At 45.7% G+C, this 26909-nt stretch overlaps 1 protein-coding gene across 3 annotated transcripts in view; it reads right to left on the bottom strand.

Annotated features, from left to right (window-relative positions):
* LOC137417394 (chromodomain-helicase-DNA-binding protein 5) overlaps window positions 1–26909 on the bottom strand; it is a 122972-nt gene that overhangs the window by 28469 nt on the left and 67594 nt on the right. For 2 of the 3 annotated variants that reach the window (XM_078771459.1, XM_078771460.1), the window contains exons 23-27: window positions 14987–15218; window positions 12969–13100; window positions 9567–9733; window positions 6235–6412; window positions 5968–6051 (exon numbers count right to left, since the gene is read on the bottom strand). In XM_078771459.1, coding sequence (XP_078627585.1) covers window positions 5968–6051; window positions 6235–6412; window positions 9567–9733; window positions 12969–13100; window positions 14987–15218 — 793 coding nt within the window. Of the gene's footprint in view, window positions 1–5967; window positions 6052–6228; window positions 6413–9566; window positions 9734–12968; window positions 13101–14986; window positions 15219–26909 lie in introns of all 3 variants that reach the window. The other variant, XM_078771458.1, reaches the window with a different exon arrangement.

Below are 26909 nucleotides of genomic sequence, written 5' to 3' on the forward strand. Positions count from 1 at the left end.
TAACTCGTCAAAAATAAACTTCCCAGACATTCGCCAAATGAATGCACAGTGTATGGTTCAAAGTGATGAATTTCGTTGTTTTTTTTCATCAGAATATTTGTCAAAGGTAAGCGCTTAGGCAATTATAGTAAATAATTTGTTTACACGCATAAAACCGACGCTGACATGACAAGATGGCACGGAGCAGGATCACTCCCTTAAAATAATTGTTTGAAGAAGATGGAAGGTTGGTTGCCCGTCATATAAAGGATCAGTTATAAAGATGTGTAAATGTATTAAAAATAACGGTGCAGCAATTTACGTGATGGATTTACATCGGTAACGGATTTACGTTGGTGATGGATTTAGGTCAGCAATGCAGTTACGTCAGTGACGGATTTACGTTGGTAACGGATTTACGGTGATTGATCTATATCAGTGATGGATATACAGTCACGTGAAAAAGTAAGTACACCCCATGTAAAGTTTTGACTTTTTCAACATATTTCAACATACAGCTATTTGATCTTCATTTCAACAATATTGATAGATAAAGGTGATATAATATAACAAATATCATGAAACATTTACATTTTGTAGTCCATTGTATAATTTAAATAAACATAAATGCAAATTTCGCATGTGGAAAAAGTAAGTACACCCTTGGCTCTAATAGGTGGTATTGCCCCCTTTGGCAGAAACAACCTCAAGTAGGCGTTTCTTATAACTGTCTACCAGTCTCTGACATCAACTGGGAGAAATTTTTGCCCACTCCTCCATGCAGAATTCTTTCAGCTGTGCGATGTTTGAGGGGTTTCTTCCATGCACAGCTCGTTTCAAAGCCCCCCCCCCTATCCCCTCCCCCACAACATCTCGATGGGATTTAGATCTGGGCTTTGACTTGGCCATTCCAGAACCCTCCATTTCTTTCTTTTCAGCCATTCCTTGGTGGATTTACTGGTATTTTTCGGGTCATTGTCATGTTGCAAAGTCCACCATCGGTTGAGCCTCAACTTTCCGACAGATGGCCTCACATTATCCTCAAGCAACCTCTGGTACAATGAAGAATTCATAGTGGATTCTATGATGGTGAGCTGCCCAGGCCCTGATGCAGCAAAGCTGCCCCAAACCATAATATTTCCACCACCATGCTTTACAGTTGGTATCAGGTTCTTGTGGTCAAATACTGTCTTTGGTTTTCGCCAAACATGTCTTCTGGTACTGTGGCCAAATAGCTCTACCTTTGACTCATCTGTCCAGAGCACATTGTTCCAGAAGTGCTGGTCTTTGCCTAGGTGTTCATTGGCAAACTTTAGTCTTGCCCTGATGTTCTTTCTGGACAGCAAAGGTTTCCTCCTGGCACACCTCCCATGTAGATCACATTTGTGCGGCCTCTTTCTAATGGTAGACTGTAGGCTTTGCCTCACTTTGACATCAACAGTGGCAAGAGCTACCTGTAGGTCCCGTGATGACATTCTGGGGTTCTTGGAGACTTCTTTCAGCATCTTGCGGTCTGCTTTCGGGCTGAACTTGCTGGGGCGGCCTGGCCTGAAAAACTTGGCAGTTGTTTGGAATCTTCTCCACTTGTAGATGATCTTCCGGACAGTCGAATGATTGATTTCAAATTGTTTGGAGATCTTTTTAAATCCCTTCCCAGACTCGTAAGCATCTATAACTTTCTTTCTGAAGGCCTCAGAGAGCTCTTTTGATCTCGGCATGGTGACGCCGCACACTTCAACAACAAAGAGCAAACCAAACTAAATGTCTGAGGTTTAAATAAGACAGGTTCCTCCAAGATCCTCTCTAATGATGTTCTTATCATTTGCACCTGAGCTGGTGCACCTGATTCTAATTTTAGGTATTTGAAGTAGTGATAAATGTAGGGGTGTACTTACTTTTTCCACATGCGAAATTTGCATTTATGTTTATTTAAATTATACAATGGACTTCAAAATGTAAATGTTTCATGATGTTTGTTATATTATATCACATTTATCTGTCAATATTGTTGAAATGAAGATCAAATCGCTGTATGTTGAAATATGTTGAAAAGGTCCAAACTTTACATGGGGTGGACTTACTTTTTCACGTGACTGTACGTCGTGTCGTACTTAACGGATATATGTCGTACTTAACTCACTGAAAATGGCTGTTTTAAATCTTTTTTTATATCAATTTGAATCAGAATTTCAAGTTTTTATACCCGGTCCCTCAACAACAAAAGCCTCATCCTGAACGACTACATTCTGGATAATAAACTGGACTTTCTCTGTCTCACTGAAACCTGGCAACAACCTCTGGACTACTTCTCACTCAACCTCACTACACCCAAGGGATATTCATACATCAATAAACCACGCTCGGAGGGCCGAGGTGGTGGAATTGCCGTAATACACCGACAGGACATCAAGACCAGCCTCATCTCCATCTCATCTGCTCCATCATTTGAACACCTGGCTTTTAAACTCTCTGGTCACACGCAGTCAGTCATGGCTGTCGTCTACCGCCCTCCCAAACCACACCCATCATTCCTGTCTGACTTCTCCTACTTTCTGACCCAGCTCTGTTCCCTCTCCCCCTCAATCCTCCTCCTCGGTGATTTCAATATCCACATGGACTCCACTGACTCCACAATAACCAAACTTCACTGATTTACTCACCTGCTTTAACCTCACTCAACATGTCAACTTTCCTACCCATAACCGTGGGCACATTCTGGACCTTGTCTGCTCTACTGGATTAATTTTGCACCATCTCTCTGGCTCCGACCTCACCCTCTCTGACCACTTAGCCATCACTATGACCATCAACATCCCCACCCCAGCACCAAGGCATTATCGCACTATCAACTTCCGTAAGCTAAACGCTCTTTCACCTACCTCATTCTCATCCACCCTCTCTGAAAAAATGTCCGCTTCTCCCTTCGTTGACCTCCACACCCCTTCTGACCTCACTGACTACTACAACCACACTCTCTCCTCCTGCCTTGACCAGCTTGCGCCTATAAAAACCAAAACAGTTTCTTTCACCCATTCTGCTCCCTGGTTTACCCCTGAACTCCACCTGATGAAAACTCGTGCTCGCCAACTTGAAAGACTCCGCAATAAAACAGGTCTCACAATTCACTCCCAAGCCTACAAGGACCACCTACAGCACTACAAAGATGCCCTCTCCCGCGCCCGCTCCGCCTACTACTCTCAAATTATCCACTCTGGCTCTGGAAACCCAAAAGCACTCTTCTCTGCAATAAACAAACTCCTCAGCCCCCTGAACACCACCACCCAGTCATTCACAGTAGAAAACTGCATCTCCTTCCTTTCATTCTTCCAAAGCAAAATTGACAACATCTACAACAGCTTAACCACCACCGCACCCGCTCCCCCTCAAACCACCTGCCCCCCCATTATCCTGCCAACCCCTGTCTCAGTTCTCCCCAGTCTCCCCTACTGACTACTGACCTCTCTGAACTCCTCATAGGAATGAAAACTGCCACCTGCACTCTTGACCCCATCCCCTCCAGCTTTGTCAAGGTCTCCCTTCCTGCTCTCTCTCCACTTATCACTGCAACAATAAACTCCTCCTTGTCTACAGGCATCGTCCCACCATCCCTCAAAATTGCTGCTGTTACCCCCATTCTGAAAAAACCTGGACTAAACCCTGACACCCTAAACAACTTCAGACCCATCTCCAACCTACCCTTTCTGTCAAAAGTTTTGGAACTCGCTGTAGCCACTCAACTCAAACATCACCTCTCTGCCAATAACCTGTATGAAACATTCCAATCCGGATTCCGCTCCAACCACAGTACTGAAACTGCTCTCCTCAAAATCACCAACGACCTTCTCCTCTCCTCTGACGCCGGCAACCTCAACATTCTCATCCTCCTCGACCTCAGCACCGCCTTTGACACCATCAATCACACCATCCTCCTCACCCGACTTGAAACCACCTTTAACATTACCGGCACTGCCCTCTCTTGGATCAAATCATACCTCTCTGACAGACGCCAGTTCATCTCCATCAATAACTGCAAATCCCCCACTGCTCCCCTCCCCCAAGGTGTCCCCCAAGGTTCAGTTCTTGGCCCCCTCCTCTTCATCCTGTACCTGTCCCCCCTTGGTCACTTAATCCGCCGTCATGGTCTCCAATTCCACTGCTTCGCCGATGACATCCAGGTTTTCATCTCCACCAAGTCCATCTCCACCGCCACCCACTCTATCCTGACAAACTGCATCACTGAAATAAAATCCTGGCTTCAAATCAACTTCCTCAAACTTAACTATGATAAATCTGAAATAATCATCATTGGCCCAAAAACGCTCACCAAATCCACCCATAACTTTGCCCTCAACATCGACAGTTTCCCAGTATCCACCGCCCCTCACATCCGGAATCTTGGCATCATCTTTGACCAAGCCCTCTCCTTCGACAAATACAGTAAACAGATCACAAAGACAGCCTTCTTTCACCTGAAAAACATCGCCCGTCTCCGTCCATCCCTCTCCTCCACGGCTGCAGAAACCCTCATCCACGCCTTCATCACCTCCCTTCTGGACTACTGCAACAGCCTCCTCTATGGTTCACCCTCAATAATCACCAATAAACTCCAATACATTCAGAACTCCGCTGCCCGTCTACTCACCCATTCCCGGACCCGTGACCACATCACCCCTGTCCTTTATAAGCTTCACTGGCTCCCCATCCCCCAGAGAATCCAGTACAAAATCCTCCTCTTGACCTACAAAGCCCTCCATAACCTGGCCCCATCCTACCTGACTGACCTCCTCTCCAGACACACTCCTACCCGCAACCTCCGCTCTGCTGGTACCAACCTCCTGACCCCCCCCCATCCGGACCAAATTCAGATCCTGGGGGGACAGGGCCTTCTCCATCGCTGCTCCCACCCTCTGGAACTCACTACCTCACACCATCAGAGACTCCTCCTCACTCACCACATTCAAAACATCACTCAAGACCCACCTGTTCAACACTGCATTCAACATTTAACCCACAGCATTTAACCCCTGACTATCTCTTCTCCTTCTCCTTCCTTTTGCTTTGATTATTTACCTATTGATTTTTGTCTTTTTGCACTTGTTTTTTGTACTCTGTCAAAGCGCCTTTGGGCTTCTTGAAAAGCGCTATATAAAATAAATGTATTATTATTATTATTATTAATGTGACATTGACCATCCTACTGTGAAAATAATTTTGTAAGACAAATTTGGAGCAACGAGCATGCGCAGTTCAGGCTGTGTGGCAGGATGGCATGGCACAGGTGCTGTCAATCATTTTAGTATTGTAGATGTGTATAACCGCAAGGAATTTTGCGACTGAGTAGGTGGAGCCATGAACCGCCATCTTGGTGGTGCTCCTTCCATCAAATTTCACCTGCTGACTTTATGAAGAAGAGGGTTTTTTTCACTGAAAACATGCCCAATGTAAACTGCTGTGTACTAGACTGTTGCAGTAACGATGAGAGCTTCCTCACAACGTTACGATAACGAAGAGCAAAAAGGTACATTCTCATTTGACAAGCTCGTCCATTTTACCTGTATGGTTTCATATTGATTCGAGCTCCTGCTTAATCCCTGCCTCGGAGGATAGGTTAGTTATTGTGATACGAATATTGTGAGGGAGCTCTCCTTGTCGCTGATGCGAATCTGAGGATGCAGCGGTTTACATAGACACGTTATCAGTGAGAACGTCATCATCGTATGGCCAATTCAGATGGTTAAATGGAAAGTTCTGGAGTTCCGCCGACTAGCTTGTTGGCAAATGCCCTGCTTGCAATCCCAGAATTCCTCGCTGTAAATAAGTCGTGATCCTGTTATGCTTGAGGTCAATGAAGGGCTCCAGTAATATAAGGTGGAAATATGAGAAGCAAGATGGATGTTGAGAGAGGTGAGGCGAGAGAGGTGAGAAAAAAAAAGATTAATGAGGAGGTGTGTTCAGGACATCAAACTACATAGATGTAATCACTGTTACCATCAGGCCTCTCATCAAAGTCTTCATCTTCCTCCTCTGAGCCGGCGGAGTACTCCGACTGATCTGATACCTCATCGTGCCAGTCTGCAAGGTGGGATCAAAGTGGATCAGAGGACGAGTAGTAAAGCAGAGAGATTCACACGATGTGTGCATGAAATAAAATGAAATAATAACTGCCTTCGGGAGGATGTACAAGAATTCAAAAGATGCGCGTGAGATTTTGCCACCGGTGCCGCCCCACCTGCACTCATCACGTCTCACCCGTACCCTGGTCCTCCTGGGCTGCATCGTTGTAGTTGACCTGCTTGCGAACGCGCTTGCCCTTTCCCAAGTTCCTGGCCAGGTCCTCTTGCTGCTGCTCGTAATGATGTCTCAGCAACTTCTCCCAATAGTCGGGATCCACAGTTTCCTCTTGCTTGATTATCTCTCTTTCCACAACCTCTTCCTGCTCGAAAGAGCAGGTGGTTTAACCTTGTTAGGCTCCAAGGTGCTTTAAACCTTCTCTATAAATCAAAACCGCTTAGCATTTTTTGATGGAAATACGAACCACAATGTGTTGCAAAATAAGAAAATGTACTTTCTATTATTTATACATTTGTTGAACTGGAAACATTTTGTTTGGTGTGCGGGGAGGAAGAGGGGTGGGGGTGAGGGGAGGAGGGGGTGTGGGTGAGGAGGGGAGGGGGTTGGGGTGAGGGGGACATTACCGTTGTAGCTGACACACCATTTTCAACGGAACAAAATATGTCCTCTGAAGATGAAATGAATGATGGCCTGCTCTTTCCTCACGTGACGTACGAACGGTGGCGCGTTAACATTATTATCATTATTATTATTATGCCATTATCATCATCTATCTATAATTCCATTAATCTCTGTGTGTATGTGTGTATGTGTGTATGTGTGTATGTGTGTATGTTTGTCTGTGACCGCTGTTTCTCGACAACTACCGGTCCGATATACTTGAAACTTGCCAGGTATATTGCTGGGGACCCGAGGATGTGCCTTTTCAAGGTTTGAAATTAATCGGACAAGTAGTTACCGAGCTATGGCGATTTCTTTACCAAACACCGCAAGCCGTTCGCTTTGGACCAAACCATTTCATGTAAATAGAGGGGGGGGGGGGGGGGTTCTGTGGTCGTTGCGAATGGACCAAACCATTCATGTAAATAGAGGGGGGGGGGGGTTCTGTGGTCGTTACTGCCACGTGGTTTCAAAGTTTTTTTTTGTTGTTGTTGTTTGCACGCATGTTTTTTTGCACCCACGTACGGGCACGCCCTAGGATGTTTACACACACACACCCCTACACAAATTTTTTTTTTTTTTTTTTTTTGGCAAGGAACGGGCACCCACGTACGGGCACGTCCTAGCTTATATATAGTACGGGCATGCCCTAGTTGCTACAATTACCCTCATCACAGGAGAGGGTATTGCATCAGGCTGTGTTTGTTTGTCTGTTTGTCCACACAGAATGTGGGTATGCTTTTCTCTGCAACCGCTGGTCCAACTGACACAAAAGTTTCACCATAGGAAACTTTTGATAATTATGACGTCATATGTCACGTGGTATGGACGCCATCTTGGAAAAAACAAAAAAACTTAAACATGGCTCATTGTCAAGTACTCCCTCCCCATTGGGAACAACATATATTCATGATGACATCATCAGTGCCTTCAGTATGACGTCATAATTAGACAAGTAGAGCACTCGATCAGATCAGTTTTGAAATTTTTTGAGCGTGATCTACACAAAAACTTTATGCGAGAATTAAATTGATGACATCATCGGTCATGTGGTTCAGCAGCCGTATTGGATTTAAAATGAAAACCTTCAAAATCTTCTTTTCCAGAACGGCTTCCTAGATCGATGCAAAGCTCCACACACATGATCTACTTACCTTGGGGCATAAAGTGTGAAAATGGTGATGTCATAGGTCACGTGATTTGGCAGCCATTTTGAATAGGAAAACGAACCTTATCTGATCAACACGAAACTTCACACACATGATCCTCTACCCAATCATAGGCGGAGTGTAAATTTTGATGTCATAGGTCACGTGGTTGGAAGGTTGGAACGAAAATCGAAGATTTGCCTGACATTCAGCATTTAAAAGGATATATCAATATATCATGAACAAACAACGCGGGAATTCTTAATCTATTTTGAGGCAAACCACCCAGTATAAACATAGCCAAGAAACTGCTTTGGCGGCATTCCACGCTCTATAAAGTGTATGGTATAAAAAATTTAAAAAAACACCTTTAGAGGCCATTTTTCCCCGCAAGCGGGGGTTGGCCTTTTTCGGGAACTGTGGTTGTTGTTGTTTTTCGGTCCCCTTTTTGAAGCAATGTTTTACGGCCGGATGCCCTTCCTGACGCCAATCCTTTTTGCCAACTTTAACGACAAGCAGGGAATTACCAGTGAACTGGTACTCAATTTGCCGACCTCGGAAGGATGACAGGCTGAGTCAACCCCCCTGGCGTTAATTCAGCGATTGACCGGGATTCGAACCCAGGATCCTAGGATCCTAAGCCGGCACCCTAGCCGCTAGCCCAACACCAGGGTTTAATATGGTATATCTAATATAGTTTAGTATGGTATACTAATAGTTTAGTATGGTATATCGAAATCAATTAAGAATGTGAGTATGTCGATAAAGTACATGTTATTACCTCCGCCACCGATGGTGGATGGAGGTTATGTTTTCACCCATGTTTGTCTGTTTGTCTGTCTGTCCGTTTGTTTGTGAACAAAATATCTCAAAAGGTTGTGGACAGATTCGGACGAAATTTGGCAGAAATGTAGCGTATGTGACAAGGACGAAATGATTAGATTTTGGTCAATATCTGGATTCGGATCCGACTACTAGAATCTTTTAAGTGAATCTTCACCATTGGGAGATAGGGCCCTAAACGATACATAGCAGGATTCTCAAAAAGTTGTGGACGGATTTGGATGAAACTAGGTGGACCAGTTGGGTGTCTGACAAGGACGATTCGATTCGATTTTGGTGAAGATCTGAATATGGATTCGGAAATTAGAATTATTTAATTTTTTAAGTGATTCTTCACCATTGGGAGATAGGGCCGAAACCCTATATAGCAGGATATCTCAAAAAGTTATGGATATATTTGGACAAAACATGTTGAACAGGTTGTGTGTGTGACGAGGAAGAATCGATTCAAAGATGCAGATCCGGATCCAGCTAGAGGCAAATTAAGTCGATACAACCTCCATCGTATGCCCCTTAGTCCTCCTGTCAAGTTTGGTTGAGATTAGATAAGTAACGACCAAATGTATCATGGTCAAAAATTCATATAGACACCAAATTGCATATTTTAGTATGATGAAGAAGACATGAACATGTATGATGGTATCGTGATTTAGGTGGGATCACCCATAAGCATGATGGCTAAAAATACATTTGGAAGCATTCAAATCTCTCACTAAGTCTCCCCTGTAAGTATGTGGACATACTCGTTAATATAGCGAGTGAATTGTAGACTGTAATATGGAGATAAATGTCATAAGTGCTACCAGAGCCCTAGGTAGTGAAGGCAGGTGTCCACTGGATGACAATTTAAATGTGTAAACGCACCTCATCCTCCTCTCGGACAACGTACTGAGCCACCTTGAACGAGCTCAGGTACTCGTTCATGCTCTGCAGTTCTGTGTCATCAGTGGCATCCTGACTACGGTCCAACAATCGGTCAATGGCCGCGTCATCGTAGTGAATCACGATGCTATCATCTCCAACCGGTTCACCTGGACACAATACAGGGCAACGCCGTCAAACAGCCAAAGCAATAACGAATATTTGCATTGTTTAGTACAATACGGTATTTATAGTTTAACCCTTTTGAATGACAATGCTACACACTGAAAAGGACATCGACACTGACATCGACCAACTGACACACAGAGACAGAGATGGATAGCGACAGAGATGGATAGCGGCAGAGATGGATAGTGGCAGAGATGGATAGCGGCAGAGATGGATAGCGGCAGAGATGGATAGCGGCAGAGATGGATGACGGCAGAGATGGATGGCGGCAGAGATGGATGGCGGCAGAGATGGATAGCGGCAGATGGATAGCGACAGATGGATAGCGACAGAGATGGATAACGACAGAGATGGATAGCGACAGAGATGGATAACGACAGAGATGGATAGCGACAGAGATGGATAGCGACAGAGATGGATAGCGACAGAGATGGATAGCGACAGCGATGGATAGCGACAGAGATGGATAGCGACAGAGATGGAGAGCGACAGAGATGGAGAGCGACAGAGATGGACAGCGACAGAGATGGAGAGCGACAGAGATGGATAGCGACAGAGATGGATAGCGACAGAGATGGATAGCGACAGAGATGGACAGTGACAGAGATGGAGAGAGACAGAGATGGATAGCGACAGAGATGGATCATGACAGAGATGGATAGCGACAGAGATGGATAGCGACAGAGATGGATAGTGACAGAGATGGATAGCGACAGACATGGAGAGAGACAGACATGGAGAGAGACAGACATGGAGAGAGACAGAGGTGGAGAGAAACAGAGATGGAGAGAGACAGAGATGGAGAGAGACAGAGATGGAGAGAGACAGAGATAGACAGAGACAGAGATGGACAGAGACAGAGATGGACAGAGACAGAGATGGACAGCGACAGAGATGGAGAGAGACAGAGATGGATAGCGACAGAAATGAACAGTGACATAGATGGATAGCGACAGAGATGGATAGCAACAGAGATGGATAGCGACAGAGATGGAGAGAGGCAGAGATGGAGAGAGACAGAGATGGACAGAGACAGAGATGGAGAGAGACAGAGATGGAGAGAGACAGAGATGGAGAGAGACAGAGATGGATAGCGACAGAGATGGAGAGAGACAGAGATGGAGAGAGACAGAGACGGATAGTGACAGAGATGGATAGCAACAGAGATGGATAGCGACAGAGATGGATGGCGACAGAGATGGATAGCGACAGAGATGGAGAGAGACAGAGATGGATAGCGGCAGAGATGGAGAGAGACAGAGATGGAGAGAGACAGAGATGGAGAGAGACAGAGATGGAGAGAGACAGAGATGGAGAGAGACAGAGATGGATAGCGACAGAGATGGGGAGAGACAGAGATGGATAGCGACAGAGATGGATAGCGACAGAGATGGAGAGAGACAGAGATGGATAGCGGCAGAGATTGAGAGAGACTGAGATGGAAAGAGACAGAGATGGGTCGCGACAGAGATGGATAGACACACACCAACCCAGCTTGACCAGATCAGGAGCAAGATATTTCATGCCATCAGAGATGGTACTGCTGTACAACATGGACACCTATACGCTGTCCATCTCTGACAGAGATGGAGAGAGACAGAGATGGACAGAGACAGAGATGGACAGAGACAGAGATGGACAGAGACAGAGATGGAGAGAGACAGAGATGGAGAGAGACAGAGATGGAGAGAGACAGAGATGGATAGCGACAGAGATGGATAGCGACAGAGATGGATAGCGCCAGAGATGGATAGCGCCAGAGATGGATAGCGACAGAGATGGATAGCGGCAGAGATGGATAGCGGCAGAGATGGAGAGACACAGAGATGGAGAGACACAGAGATGGAGAGAGACAGAGATGGATAGCAACAGAAATGGAGAGAGACAGAGATGGATAGCAGCAGAGATGGAGAGAGACAGAGATGGAGAGAGACAGAGATGGATAGCGACAGAGATGGGGAGAGACAGAGATGTATAGCGACAGAGATGGAGAGAGACAGAGATGGAGAGAGACTGAGATGGAGAGAGACAGAGATGGATAGCGACAGAGATGGATAGACACACACCAACCCAGCTTGACCAGATCAGGAGCAAGATATTTTATGCCATCAGAGATGGTACTGCTGTACAACATGGACACCTATACGCTGACTGAGACCTTTCAGCGGGAGCTCCAATGAGGAGCTCCAACTGCGTACCAAGCTCAAACCATTGAGACAAGTGTTGCGAGTGCAAAAACTGTGACTAGCTGCACCTATTGTTGCAGCCATTACACTCATCCCAGTTGCCCGGTCCGAATCTCGCGGGTTGCGGCAAAACGACTACGATGGTCGACCGAAACTCCCCTGTCAGATCTGCATCTGAATGCCGCGTTACTGTACAGATTGGGAGCTCTAAGACGGTCTTGTGACACGTGACTCAATTTAATTAGGACGAGCAACCTAAGTCACGTGACGCTGTCTTGTATGCTGTGTGGAGACTGCAACAAATTATTCCCTTAACGTTTCCTATAACCACCAAATGAATCAGCCACCACAGCCAGAATCACCCTGAGACTAGGTATATTTAATAAATAAGAAGAAATAATGGCATGGGGGATGAAATAAAAGAGGCAATATACAAATAAATGTTTCAACAATCCCCATAATCAATTACCGAATACGCACCCATGGTAGCAATGAATGATCGGGATTCCTTAATTATCAAACTTAAGGCCTCAGTCATTCCACGAGAGATCGACAACAGATAGAAAAAAAATGAATGAATGATCGTTTTAAGGCCATTTTTCCCCACTAGAGCAGGGGTTAGCCTTGCGGGCCCCATGACAATCATGGTTCCCTGTTTGAGACAATGTTTTTATGGCCGGATGCCCTTCCTGACTCCAATCGACAACAGATAGAGGCGAACAAAAAAGTAATACCCCGGCTATGCCTGGCGGGACACAGCAAGACCCGACAGAGAGAGTTAGCCCAGGTGTGCGATTGCTCCAGGTCGTGGTCAGCACACTGTGCGGGGCTCTTGAGGAGGAGTGGAGGCGTGGCTGGCTGGGTGGGGGCATGGAGCGGCATGGCAGGTCCACAGACTCCAGGCGCAACTTTTCAGAGTCGATTTCAGGTGTCTCCTCGTCACCTCTCATACCCCCCACTGTGCATACCTTCGTTACCTCTGGCTCTCACCTCACGTCGTGGTGTCCCGCACCCCTCCCTGCGCACTCACTATTGGGCGCCGATCGTCCTTGTGGTCGGAGTGACCACGTCTTGGCCTTTCCCCCCACAGCTCGGAGGTAATCCGTGGTGATCACGACACTTGTTTTGCTTTGCCTTGCCACCTGGAGCTGCGCCTGGCGGTCTAGCAAACGCGAAAAATACACATAAGTTACAGGTTACAGAGGGAAAAGCAGTACAAATTGGGTTGAAAGGGTTGATCATTTAATAAACACACATAGGGATGGCAAGATGTCGTCTAACTATTACATGAGCAATGCACGAGTATATCTAATATCACAATTCGTTACTTTACACTTATGCTAGACATTCACTTTAAGTAAATTATGCTATATTTAGCATCTTTAACCCACTAGGAGTCACTTCCACAATATTTTCCCATTTGAGGAGTATTGCACCCAACCTGTCCAGCAGGTGTTGACCTGGCACCCCACGTAACGTTTACAGGCTCCTGTCAGATTGTGACGCCCCGATCAGATATCGGCAGTGCAGCACCTCAGATCAGTTGCCACTAAATAGGGTTATCTGACGTCCCTGCTATGTATTACGCGTAGTTTGTACGTGTACTTATGCCCTTGTACTTACCGTAACCATCGTTTGCGATGTAGCATGTTATTATTTATTATTATTAGTCTCGCCCCGAAGGGGATGAGAGACTATTGCAATGCCCCTGGCTGTCTGTCTATGTCTGTGTGTATTTGATTTTAAAATGGTTTTCTCTGTAACCGCTTGTCTGATCGATGCAAAACTTTAAATATCGGAGGAACTCCCAATGGAGAATATTTTATTGCTGAGTATGATGTCGTAGGTCACATGGCATGACAGCCATATTGGATTAAAGAAAATAAATTAGACATCATTTTCTCTGAAACCGCTCAACAATTTTTTTTTTTTAACTTGGCACATGTCATCAACTCCCTGTGTGGTATATGGAGTGATAATTATGACATTATCAGTAAAGTGGTATTCCAGCCATAATTGGTTGAATTGAAATCCTTAACAAAAATTCTGAACTTCATATATCTGATACATGACCTGATGTGAGTGAGTAATTAAATTTATGATGTTCATAACCCTTGCCAAAAATTATGACATAATAGGGTGCTCGGATGATATGCGTATATGGGCCATAATAGTAGTGGGCCACAATGGTAGTGGCCCATAATGGTAGTGTATTCACTTGACATGGTATTTTTATTCAGAATGAACGCACAAGGTGATATGATGTGCTCGACGAGTGCCATTCTAGTTTTTAAAATGCATTCACTGGGGAATTTGACCTGCCGAATCACCCTCCAGGGTAACCAAAATGAATGAATGAATGAATGAATGATCGTTTTAAGGCCATTTTCCCCCACTAGAGCAGGGGGTAGCCTTGTGGGCCCATGACAATCATGGTTCCCTGTTTGAGGCAATGTTTTTATGGCCGGATGCCCTTCCTGACGCCAACCCTTCGTCACCTCTTACGATGCGCAGGGATACGGTGCACCTATTCTAAATCTGGGTACAAACCGGGGTCATTCATCCCAGCAAGCTGGTACTCATAAACCAAATTCCTCATAAAACCATACACATGCCGGGCAGCCAAATTAATCAAAACCGCACCACGTCACGTGTGCAGAACACCTCCACTCAGCAAATCGTGAGTTAATCTCATGTGGTCTTGTGTCGGTTTTCTCATGTTAATCTCCAGCGGTCTCACGTCGCCTGTTAGGGAGACCGAGTCCATTACAATATAATTTGCTCTGAGATGTACAACTACCAACATTTTCCTGCCATGACCTGACTACATCATTTAAAGTTCCTCCAATACTCCTTACAACATCCTTTGATATATTGACAATATTTCAATTATTTTATCAAATTTAATCAAAAAGACTTAGTTTTAAAAGTTCACTTGCCCACGTGTGTGTGTGTGGGTGCGTGTGCGTGCGTGCGTGTGTGTGTGTGTGCGTGTGCAAGTAAAATCAACGCCGATAAATCTAGGACATGCGGCATTGCCTCCCTCACCCTCTTTATCCTTGAAAAGCTCCTCGGTGCCAAATTTGAGGATGTCATCCAGCTCCTGTTTGGTCATCGATCCGGTACGAGCTGACCCAAGGCCCGGCCTCACAACCAAGTGAGTGAGCATCATTTTCTTTTTTGCCACCTGCGTAATGCGTTCTTCCACCGAAGCACGCGTCACAAACCGATAGATCATCACTTTCCGTGACTGCCCGATGCGGTGAGCCCGGCTGAATGCCTTCGGGAGAAAGAGGCAGGGATTGGTGATTTACTGAGCAACGAGTGTGGTTTGAATGAAGGTGCGGTTGAAATTGAGAAATTAAAACAGCAACATGGGATTGTATGATAGAAGAGATATGAGAATGGGAAGATGTCAAACTTGAATACAACAACAACAACAGGCATTTTAAGGCCATTTTCCCTGCAAGAGCGGGGGTTAGCCTTGCGGTCCCCATGACAATGTTCTCCATTTTGCCCTATTTTCTGCATCTCCCCTTGTTAACCCCCTTACCCGCATTTCTTCTTTGACCATCTTTAGCCAAGTCTTTCTCGGTCTTCCCCGTCCTCTACTTCCTTCTACATTCATTTCCATCACTCTTCTCAACCAGTCACTTTCATCCTTCCTCAACACATGACCAAACCATCTCAACCTGTTTCTCTTCACAGCATCCATCACAGGCTCTATTCCCATCATCTTTCGCAATTCATCATTTGTCTTCCTCTCTCTCAACGATACTCCACACATCCACCGAACCATTCGCATTTACACCCTTTCCAGCCTTCGTTGCTGCTCTACGTTCATTACCCATGTCTCACTCCCATAAATCATAACACTTCTCACACATGCAGCATACACCTTTCCCTTCAGCTTCAACGACACTCCCCTCCTCGTCAGCACGCCACTCAGTTCCCGAAACTTTCTTCCATGCACATCTCACTCGAGCAACCGTTGCCGAGTCTGATTCACCATCTCCATTCAGCATATCTCCGAGGTAGCAAAATGTTTTCACACCTTCCAGCTTCACGCCGTCTCCAAGATCCAACTCAACATTTCCTCCATCTGCAGCTCCCTCTGTGCACACCTTACACTTGAATGTAGCTGCCACACTGGTTAATGACCCTCTCAAACCACTACATTTTTGACGATCCCACTCAGCGCACATCGTACATTGAATGGAATTCACTCCGACACCCTTCCTGCACACAGCACACGGCCACTTCCCAGTTCTTTCCACCTCACCACATGCTTTACCACTTGCCATCACCTTCGTTTTTCCGATATTCACCTTCAGACCTTTTGTCTCCATACATTCCTCCCACTTGTTCATCTTCTCCTTCAGTCCATCCATACTTTCTGCAATCAACACCAGATCGTCTGCATACAACAACTCCCACGGTAAATCCTCCTTTACGTTCCGAGCCAGCACCTCCATCACAGCTACAAATAGTAGTGGACTTAGTACCGACCCCTGATGCACTCCCACCTTCACCTCAAACTCACCACTGTTCCCGTCCTTCGTCCTTACAGCTGTGCGCGCTCTTTTGTACATTGCCATCACTACTCTGATCAACCATTCCTCCACTCCTAACTTCCTCAATGCCTATGTCACTACTTCACGTGGAATCCTATCGAATGCTTTCTCCAGATCAACAAACCCAAGAAACAACTTCTTCCTCTTCTCCATATACTTCTCCTGCAACTGCCTCACAATAAAAAGCACGTCTGTTGTTCCTCTTCCTGGCATAAATCCAAACTGCATTTCGTCAATCTTCACTTTCTTCCTTATCCTCCTCTCCAACACCCTTTTCAATACCTTCATTCCATGCTCCAATAACTTTATCGCTCGATACGAGCCACAGTCCAGAGGTCACCTTTCCCCTTGTATAGAGGGACGAGGGTACTCAGTTCCCAATCCACTGGAATGCGGCCTTCTTTCACCACCAGATTGCAGATCTCTGTCATTCTTTTCACACCCCAATTTCCCGCTGCCTTCAACATATCTCCCACAACTCCCGTCGGCCCTCCCGCTTTTGTACTCTTCATTGCTTTTATCGCTTTCTCAACTTCCTTCTCCGTTATCTTCTCTGCCAGTCCTAAAACTGGGTTACTCTCTATGTTGCCATCCCATTCATTCTCTGCATTCAACAGGATTTCCATATATCTCTTCCATCTTCCTTTAATTCCATCTGGATCCACAACGATTTGTCCCACTTCATCCTTCAAGCAACTCACCCCCATCACATAACACCTCTCTTTCGCTATCTGCTTTGCAATCCTGAATACCACTCTCTGACCCTCTTCCAAATCCAAGCATTCTCCGAACATTTTCCTACATGCCTCCTGTGCCTTTGCTACCTCTTTCTTTGCAGCCTTCTTGGCTGCCTTATAACGTTCATGCTCTGCCTTTTCTGCCCCCATACCCTTCGCCTTCTGCCACTCCTTGAACTTCTTCCTCTTCTCGTCAATCTTCTTTCCAACTTCATCATCCCACCACCATGTTTCCGAGTGCCTCTGTGGTCCTTTTGTCCATCCACATTCCTCACCAACAGCTCCCAACAGACTATCTTTCATTGACATCCAACCACTTTCAAGCTCAACCAGATCATCCTCTACCATAGTCAGCCTCTCTTTGAATGCCTCCCTCACTGTCACCTCTTTCAACCTCCACACCTTCATTCTCGGTTGGTACTTCACCCGCCGAGCTCTCCTCGCACCTTTCACCCTTATGTCGCAGACAACCAAGTGGTGCTGTGAAACAGCCTCCTCCTCCGGGATCACCTTTGTGTCCCAGAGGTGCCCCCTATCTTGCCTACGCACCAGCAGGTAGTCAACGGTTGTCGTCGACCCACCTGACGTGTATGTAACAAGCTTATTGTCCTCTTTCTGGAACTGAGTATTACAAATCAACAAATCAGCTCCATCAGCAAACACCAAAATCCTTTCACCTTCTCCATTTCTCACACCATATCCGTAACCCCCGTGAACTCCCTCAAAACCGTCCATACTCCTTCCCACATGTCCATTTAGGTCTCCTCCTACCACAACAACGTCCTCATCTTTCACGTTTTCCATCAGCTTCTCTATAGCACACCAGAACTTGTCCTTCTCTTCATCGCTCCGACCAACCTGCGGAGCATATCCCGAGATGATGTTCACCAAGAGCTTTCCAATCATCATTTTCACCATCATCAACCTATCACTCACTCTAGTCACACTCACCACACTGTCTACAAACTCCTCAGAAAACAGGACATCAACGCCATGCACGCCCTCCCTGCACCCTTGCCACACAAACTTGTATTTCTGTCCCTGCATACTGTGGAAGTGTAAATTTATGAAGCAAGCAATTTCTATGAGCCTCAACCCTCCATTCCTAGTCTGCAGGTGTCTTTTTGTGGTTTCCATGCAAAGTTTGGGATCCCCCTGCAGTTGGCAAGTTATCTCTGGCACTGCCCAGAATCGTGGCTCGAGAAGAGTAAAAATTCTTCGTGGAGGCAATGGCAGAGCACATATTGTCATAAATGAATGAGGGAAATAATATTACAAATAGGGTTTTTCCAAATAACGTAAGGTTGGATCGAGTTTGTCTTATTGGAGAAAAGATATTGTTTCTTGGTAAATAATTAAATAATACAATTGATGCCACAATGTCTAACTAGGTAATTGCTGGATTATCAAGGTTTGTTTACCAATGTGCTCGGTGAGTAAGCTTTCATTGTGACTGTGAGTAATCGACTCAGCACGAAGTCTGAACTAGATAAGTGAATGTAAAGTACTTGGTAATAATTGCAGAGTCGGTCAATGGAAGCGGATAAATCGCTCTGCGCTGACCGTTGTAAAGACAGTTCAGTGGATGCTTTTTTCTTTCTTACTTGAAGTTTATTTAATAAATAGTTTTAATGAAAAAAAAATTTTTTTTTTTTTTTGTATACTGAATCGAGGCTCGTGAAAGAGCTGACAACCGCGAGGGAAAGACAGCACAGGGGGACCACGAGGGAAAGACAGCACAGGGGGACTACGAGGGAAAGACAGCACAGGGGGACCACGAGGGAAAGACAGCACAGGGGGACCGCGAGGGAAAGACAGCACAGGGGGACCACGAGGGAAAGACAGCACAGGGGGACCACAAGGGAAAGACAGCACAGGGGGACCATGAGGGAAAGACAGCACAGGGGGACCACGAGGGAAAGACAGCACAAGGGGACCACGAGGGAAAGATAGCACAGGGGGATCACGAGGGAAAGACAGTACAGGGGGACCGCAAGGGAAAGACAGCACAGGGGGACCACAACGGAAAGACAGTACAGGGGGACCACGAGGGAAAGACAGCACAGGGGGACCACGAGGGAAAGACAGCACAGGGGGACCGCGAGGGAGAGACAGCACAGGGGGACCGTGAGGGAAAGACAGCGCAGGGGGACCGCGAGGGAAAGACAGCACAGGGGGACCGCGAGGGAAAGACAGTACAGGGGGACCACGAGGGAAAGACAGCACAGGGGGACCGCGAGGGAAAGACAATACAGGGGGACCACGAGGGAAAGACAGTACAGGGGGACCACGAGGGAAAGACAGTACAGGGGGACCACGAGGGAAAGACAGCACAGGGGGACCACGAGGGAAAGACAGTACAGGGGGACCACGAGGGAAAGACAGCACAGGGGGACCGCGAGGGAAAGACAGTACAGGGGGACCACGAGGGAAAGACAGCACAGGGGGACCGCGAGGGAAAGACAATACAGGGGGACCGCGAGGGAAAGACAGTACAGGGGGACCACGAGGGAAAGACAGTACAGGGGAACCACGAGGGAAAGACAGCACAGGGGGACCACGAGGGAAAGACAGCACAGGGGGACCGCGAGGGAAAGACAGTACAGGGGGACCACGAGGAAAAGACAGCACAGGGGGACCGCGAGGGAAAGACAGTACAGGGGGACCACGAGGGAAAGACAGCACAGGGGGACCGCGAGGGAAAGACAGCACAGGGGGACCGCGAGGGAAAGACAGCACAGGGGGACCGCGAGGGAAAGACAGCACAGGGGGACCGCGAGGGAAAGACAGCACAGGGGGACCGCGAGGGAAAGACAGCACAGGGGGGCCGCGAGGGAAAGACAGCACAGGGGGACCGTGAGGGAAAGACAGCACAGGGGGACCGCGAGGGAAAGATAGCACAGGGGGACCGCGAGGGAAAGACAGTACAGGGGGACCGCGAGGGAAAGACAGCACAGGGGGACCACGAGGGAAAGACAGCACAGGGGGACCCCGAGGGAAAGACAGCACAGGGGGACCGCGAGGGAAAGACAGCACAGGGGGACCGCGAGGGAAAGACAGCACAGGGGGACCACGAGGGAAAGACAGCACAGGGGGACCCCGAGGGAAAGACAGCACAGAGGGACCGCGAGGAAAAGACAGCACTGGGGGACCGCGAGGGAAAGACAGCACTGGGGGACCGCGAGGGAAACACAGCTCAGGGGGACCGCGAGGGAAAGACAGTACAGGGGAACCACGAGGGAAAGACAGCACAGGGGGACCGCGAGGGAAAGACAGCACAGGGGGACAACGAGGGAAAGACAGTACAGGGGGACCACGAGGGAAAGACAGCACAGGGGGACCGCGAGGGAAAGACAGCACAGGGGGACCGCGAGGGAAAGACAGTACAGGGGGACTACGAGGGAAAGACAGCACAGGGGGACCGCGAGGGAAAGACAGGACAGGGGGACCGCGAGGGAAAGACAATACAGCGGGACCACGAGGGAAAGTCAGTACAGGGGGACCACGAGGGAAAGACAGTACAGGGGGACCGCGAGGGAAAGACAGCACAGGGGGACCGCGAGGGAAAGACAGTACAGGGGGACTACGAGGGAAAGACAGCACAGGGGGACCGCGAGGGAAAGACAGGACAGGGGGACCGTGAGGGAAAGACAGCACAGGGGGACCGCGAGGGAAAGACAGCACAGGGGGACCGCGAGGGAAAGACAGCACAGGGGGACCGCGAGGGAAAGACAGCACAGGGGGACCACGAGGGAAAGACAGCACAGGGGGACCACGAGGGAAAGATAGTACAGGGGGACCACGACGGAAAGACAGCACAGGGGGACCACGAGGGAAAGACAGCACAGGGGGACCGCGACGGAAAGACAGCACAGGGGGACCACGAGGGAAAGACAGCACAGGGGGACTGCAAGGGAAAGACAGCACAGGGGGATGTGGAAGTGTAACTCAGTGTAACATATTGATTGGCCCTGGTAACTTATTAATTAACCTGGTAACAAAGCAGATACATTTTATGTGTATGAACAATGTAATCTCTTGAAACACCTGGTCAAGGCCCCAGGCTAGAGCACCCCCCCCTGCTGTGATTTCCATTTACACAGCAGGAGGGGAGCGAGCTGATGCCAGGACTCGGTGCGATGCATGACCTCGGGACATTAGCGGAGAGGAGATTAAGTCCAGTTTGGCGATATAACGAGAGCAAACGTTGAGTAAAGTACACTTGTCCTCAGAAGCCCTGCCCGACGGAACGATGGAATGAACGAGGACTTGCTACGTGAAGCGCTGACCGAACGGGAGTGTCGGATGAACGAGAAGGACCAGCGAAAAGAGTTAACCTGATCCATTATATTATGCGGTATCATTTTGGTAATTGGATGAAGTGAATACAGTTTAATAAACTAGACCTTTGTAACCTGTGTCCGGTCGTTGGAGTCCTGTGAGTCCCCCAGTAAATTCCCTGACAATCTTGGAGGCACCGCTGCGATCAATTGTACAAGCAAGTCTTCTTTAAAAGGTGAGTGTGTCTTGTCTTGTCCAATATGATTTACGAACTTGGAAGTTATGGGTACATACATGGGGGAGCAGAAGATCTGGGGCTTCTTTACGCACCGATACCACGATATAGGTAACGTAACGATAATCCGAGGAGTGTAACGTATTTTTGCGCTGTGTAAATAGATGCGCCAGCTACGCTGGTTATTAGAAGCCTTACCATGAACTAGGAGCAAGATCGTGCCATGAGTGCACCATGGGACGATCTGCTTCCAGGACGTGTAAGGCCGGTACACTCGTTTACCCACCAGCACACGGATAAAGTACTACTTTTTTTTTTGCACTTGTTCGAAGCACTTGACTTGATCGGCGCTTGGCGAGCGACAGGGAACCGGGAAACGGAATTATATTTATATATATATATATTTCCAATATGGTACACCGGCCACAACGATTTTAGCGATTATCCGAGTTTTTTTTTTAACGATTTCTGTAAATACGTATTTTTCCTGCGCTGTGTAATTCTTCTGACACGCGCCACGTAGAAACGCACCACTGATGTGCATGAAGCGACTTGTTTGCCGGTTCGGTAAGGTCCGTCCGTACACGTGTACAATCGTGTACACCCGTTTTAAATAAATAATTTTTTTCAGTTTTCCCGCCATGCCTATAAATTCATGACAGACAACCCCCCTCATGCCGGTCCAGAATTATGATGAAAGATGGCGATTGAGAAAATAAAATTGCATCAAATTTTGTCCAGGTCCATCAAGAAGCCTTTGAGACATGCTTCACGGTTGAATAAAAAACCACCGTTTAGAGTACTTTTTTTGTTCAAAGCACTCGACTTGGAGCCAGCGACTTGCTCGGCGGGGGATATAATTTTAGATATATATATAGTACGGGCATGCCCTAGTGAGAGATAATTACAGGAAATGGTGTTTTGTGAGTAGCAACCACTCTCTGGTCGAGGCTCATAGAAAAAAATTGATACTTATTGATTTGGCACGCTTACAATAGATATTAATGGCGAGGGTTCTGTGGTCGTTCGTTTTGGCTTTGCGAATGGACCAAAGAGACAAAGTGAGAAAGAGAGACAGACAGAGAGAGATAGACAGAAAAAGAAAGAAAGAGAGACATAGAGACAAACAGAGATAAAGATGATAGTCAGACACATAGAGAGAGACAGACAAAAAGAGATAGACAGAGTGAGACAAAGTGAGAAAGAGAGACAGACAGAGAGAGATAGACAGAAAAAGAAAGAAAGAGAGACATAGAGACAAACAGAGATAAAGATGATAGTCAGACACATAGAGAGAGACAGACAAAAAAGAGATAGACAGAGTGAGACAAAGTGAGAAAGAGAGACAGACAGAGAGAGATAGACAGAAAAAGAAAGAAAGAGAGACATAGAGACAAACAGAGATAAAGATGATAGTCAGACACATGTTTTACAGATGGATACAGGTGGGACAAAGGGAAACACCGTATCAAGACAAGCCGACCAATCAAGGGAAACCAGAGACTTCTACTTCAGATACTCCTTGAAAATGGTGATATTTATCCTAGGAATGGGTTCTCTGGTAGTGGGGACTCTGTGTTGTATGGATTATTTTGGGGTAATGAGGGAACAAAACGCAACACCAGCAAATGATACACAGATATATGATCATGCGGAACGACAAAAGCAGAAGAGAAGTTTGATGAAGGATAAAGACACACCTTTAGAATCCGATGGATTACACGGGATTAATACTTTTTTACATTTAGCCCATACAAGGGCTGCTATAGCAAATGAAAGTAATTGTTGGAACTTGCTGTTGGAACTTGCTGTTGGAACTTGTTGGAACTTGCTGTCGGAACTTGTTGTTGGAACTTGCTGTTGGAACTTGTTGTGGGAACTTGTTGGAACTTGTTGTTGGAACTTGCTGCTGGAACTTGTTGTTGGAACTTGTTGTTGGAACTTGTTGGAACTTGTTGTTGCAACTTGCTGTTGGAACTTGCTGTTGGAACTTGTTGGAACTTGCTGTTGGAACTTGTTGTTGGAACTTGCTGTTGGAACTTGTTGTTGGAACTTGCTGTTGGAACTTGTTGTTGGAACTTGTTGGAACTTGTTGTTGGAACTTGTTGTTGGAACTTGCTGTTGGAACTTGTTGTTGGAACTTGCTGTTGGAACTTGTTGTTGGAACTTGTTGTTGGAACTTGTTGTTGGAACTTGCTGTTGGAACTTGCTGTTGGAACTTGTTGGAACTTGTTGTTGGAACTTGTTGTTGGAACTTGTTGTTGGAACTTGTTGTTGGAACTTGTTGTTGGAACTTGTTGGAACTTGTTGTTGGAACTTGTTGTTGGAACTTGTTGTTGGAACTTGTTGGAACTTGTTGTTGCAACTTGCTGTTGGAACTTGCTGTTGGAACTTGTTGGAACTTGCTGTTGGAACTTGTTGTTGGAACTTGCTGTTGGAACTTGCTGTTGGAACTTGTTGGAACTTGTTGTTGGAACTTGTTGTTGGAACTTGTTGTTGGAACTTGTTGTTGGAACTTGTTGGAACTTGTTGTTGCAACTTGCTGTTGGAACTTGCTGTTGGAACTTGTTGGAACTTGTTGTTGGAACTTGTTGTTGGAACTTGTTGTTGGAACTTGTTGTTGGAACTTGTTGTTGGAACTTGTTGTTGGAACTTGCTGTTGGAACTTGTTGTTGGAACTTGCTGTTGGAACTTGTTGTTGGAACTTGCTGTTGGAACTTGCTGTTGGAACTTGTTGTTGGAACTTGCTGTTGGAACTTGCTGTTGGAACTTGTTGGAACTTGTTGTTGGAACTTGCTGTTGGAACTTGTTGTTGGAACTTGTTGTTGGAACCCGTACTTATTTAATTAATTACATTTCTTATTACATTACAGTAATTACATTACAGTAATTACCTGAGGTAATTACAGTTAATTACAGTTCCGGTAATTACAGTAATTACAGTAATCATTACAGTAATTGCAGTAATCTTATTACAGTAATTACATTACATTAACTCAGGCACCTTTTGAGTAAGGAAGCTGATATTTGGACATGACACTGACCGAGTGATATGGCTGTCAAGGAAAAATTTGATTTATTGATTAATCATTTAATAAATTAACTCGTTGATTTATAAATGACTTATTTAATTAAAATTCCTGAGAGATACATCTTCGGATGAAATACTTGCAGATTGGTTATGCTATGAGCCAATTGATTAAGGAAAATATTTTGTGATGGCCATATTGGCAATTTCGTGGCCATATTCGTGGCAACTCAGTTAGTGCCACTGCACCTTTAAAATGCATCCCTGCGTTCATTTTTCGATCGATTGAGTTGAAATTTTGAACAATCGGATCTGGACTGTCGTTGTTAACGACTCTAGCACGCACTCGTCCAATCAGGATGGAGCGGTATATGGTCCCCGGATCATCACTGCCCGCAGTTTTAATTAATTTTACTTTTCTCTTGGTCATATAATTTTGAAGACATGCGTGTCATGATAGAGGAAATGTTTGTTCTGTTGAACGGAATAAATGTTGTTTATTTGTGTGGGAGTGTATTTTTGTGTATTTCTTGTGTATTTTGGATATATTTTCACGACTAATTCCAGTTAACATCCTGCAAAATTTGCTCGTTTGCTGGCCGAGTCGAAATTGCGTTGAGTTTCTATGGCATGCGCCATTAAAAGCGCTGTGTAATGGTTGAGCTCCTTTTATTTCGGTTTGGTCATGCGGATGAGCAAACAAAGTGACAAATGCTGCGGCTGGAGCAGTAGAAGCGATGTTTTTTTAAATGGAAACGATGTAATGAGTAATTAAAAGTGGGAGGGGGCAACACCACGCATACCTCTTTTAAGGTGTGTATAAACCCTGGAATATTTCAGCAATCAATACAATGCTGAAACTATGTGAGTAATTTAATGAGTAATTTAATGAGTAATTTAATGAGTAATTTAATGAGTAATTTAATGAGTAATTTAATGAGTAATTTAATGAGTAATTTAATGAGTAATTTAATGAGTAATTTAATGAGTAATTTAATGAGTAATTTAATAAGGAATTTAATGAGGAATTTAATGAGGAATTAAAAGTGGGAGGGGGCAACACCACGCATACCTCTTTTAAGGTGTGTATAAACCCTGGAATAAACGTGGGAGGGGGCAACACCACGCATACCTCTTTTAAGGTATGTATAAACCCTGGAATATTTCAGCAATCAATACGATGCTGAAATGATGTAATTTACTGTGTAAGAGGGTCGACCTTGGGTTTGTTTGGGTTTGTTGTTTATTTTTGTGGGTGTGTATTTTTGTGTATTTTGGATATATTTTCACGACTAATTCCAGTTAACATCCTGCAAAATTTGCTCGTTTTCTGGCCGAGTCGAAATTGCGTTGAGTTTCTATGGCATGCGCCATTAAAAGCGCTGTGTAATGGTTGAGCTCCTTTTATTTCGTTTTGGTCATGCGGATGAGCAGACAAAATGACGAATGCTGCGGCTGGAGCAGTGGAAGCGATTTTTGAATTGTTCAATGATTATTCGATACTGTTATGACTTATTGTCAATAGGTATACTAAGTGGCCATGAGGTAGCCTGTTGCTATGTACAGTTTTATTCTATTGTTGATTATACCACATAACTGTGGTGATAAAGGAAATGTTCGTTTTAAATAGATGATTATGATATGACCATGACTATAAAATCATGATGATTATTATGAATGATATCATAGGGTTCAAATGCAGAATGATTGCATGAACTTGGGAAAGAACTTTCAAGCCCTATGGGATAAATTGGGTGTTACAAGCGATGGAGCTTCAAAATTTAGCATGATTGAAGGAATTTTACAGTCTTATTTCAGGAGTTTTACGAAATTTAAATTGCCAAGAGATTTTGGGTACTATTAAAAGGAAAATGATGAGATATTTTTCCCAAAGAACTTTAATATCTGCCATCCATTTTGGCTGTCTCACGAATGAAGGATGAGTTGCCTTTAGTGGTTGCAAAGAAAATTTGTGGAGACCAGGCAAAATGGGAAAATATGTCAGATATGACCCTAGGACAGGACGGTGATTCATCAATTGACATGAGGTACGAATCTGAGGTGACGACCGATGAAATTCGATCTCAGTCAATGGATGGACCTGTCCTGACATCAT

The sequence above is a fragment of the Myxine glutinosa genome, chromosome 2, assembly GCF_964187855.1.
Source record: "Myxine glutinosa chromosome 2, kmMyxGlut1.1, whole genome shotgun sequence".
NCBI lineage: Eukaryota > Metazoa > Chordata > Myxini > Myxiniformes > Myxinidae > Myxine > Myxine glutinosa.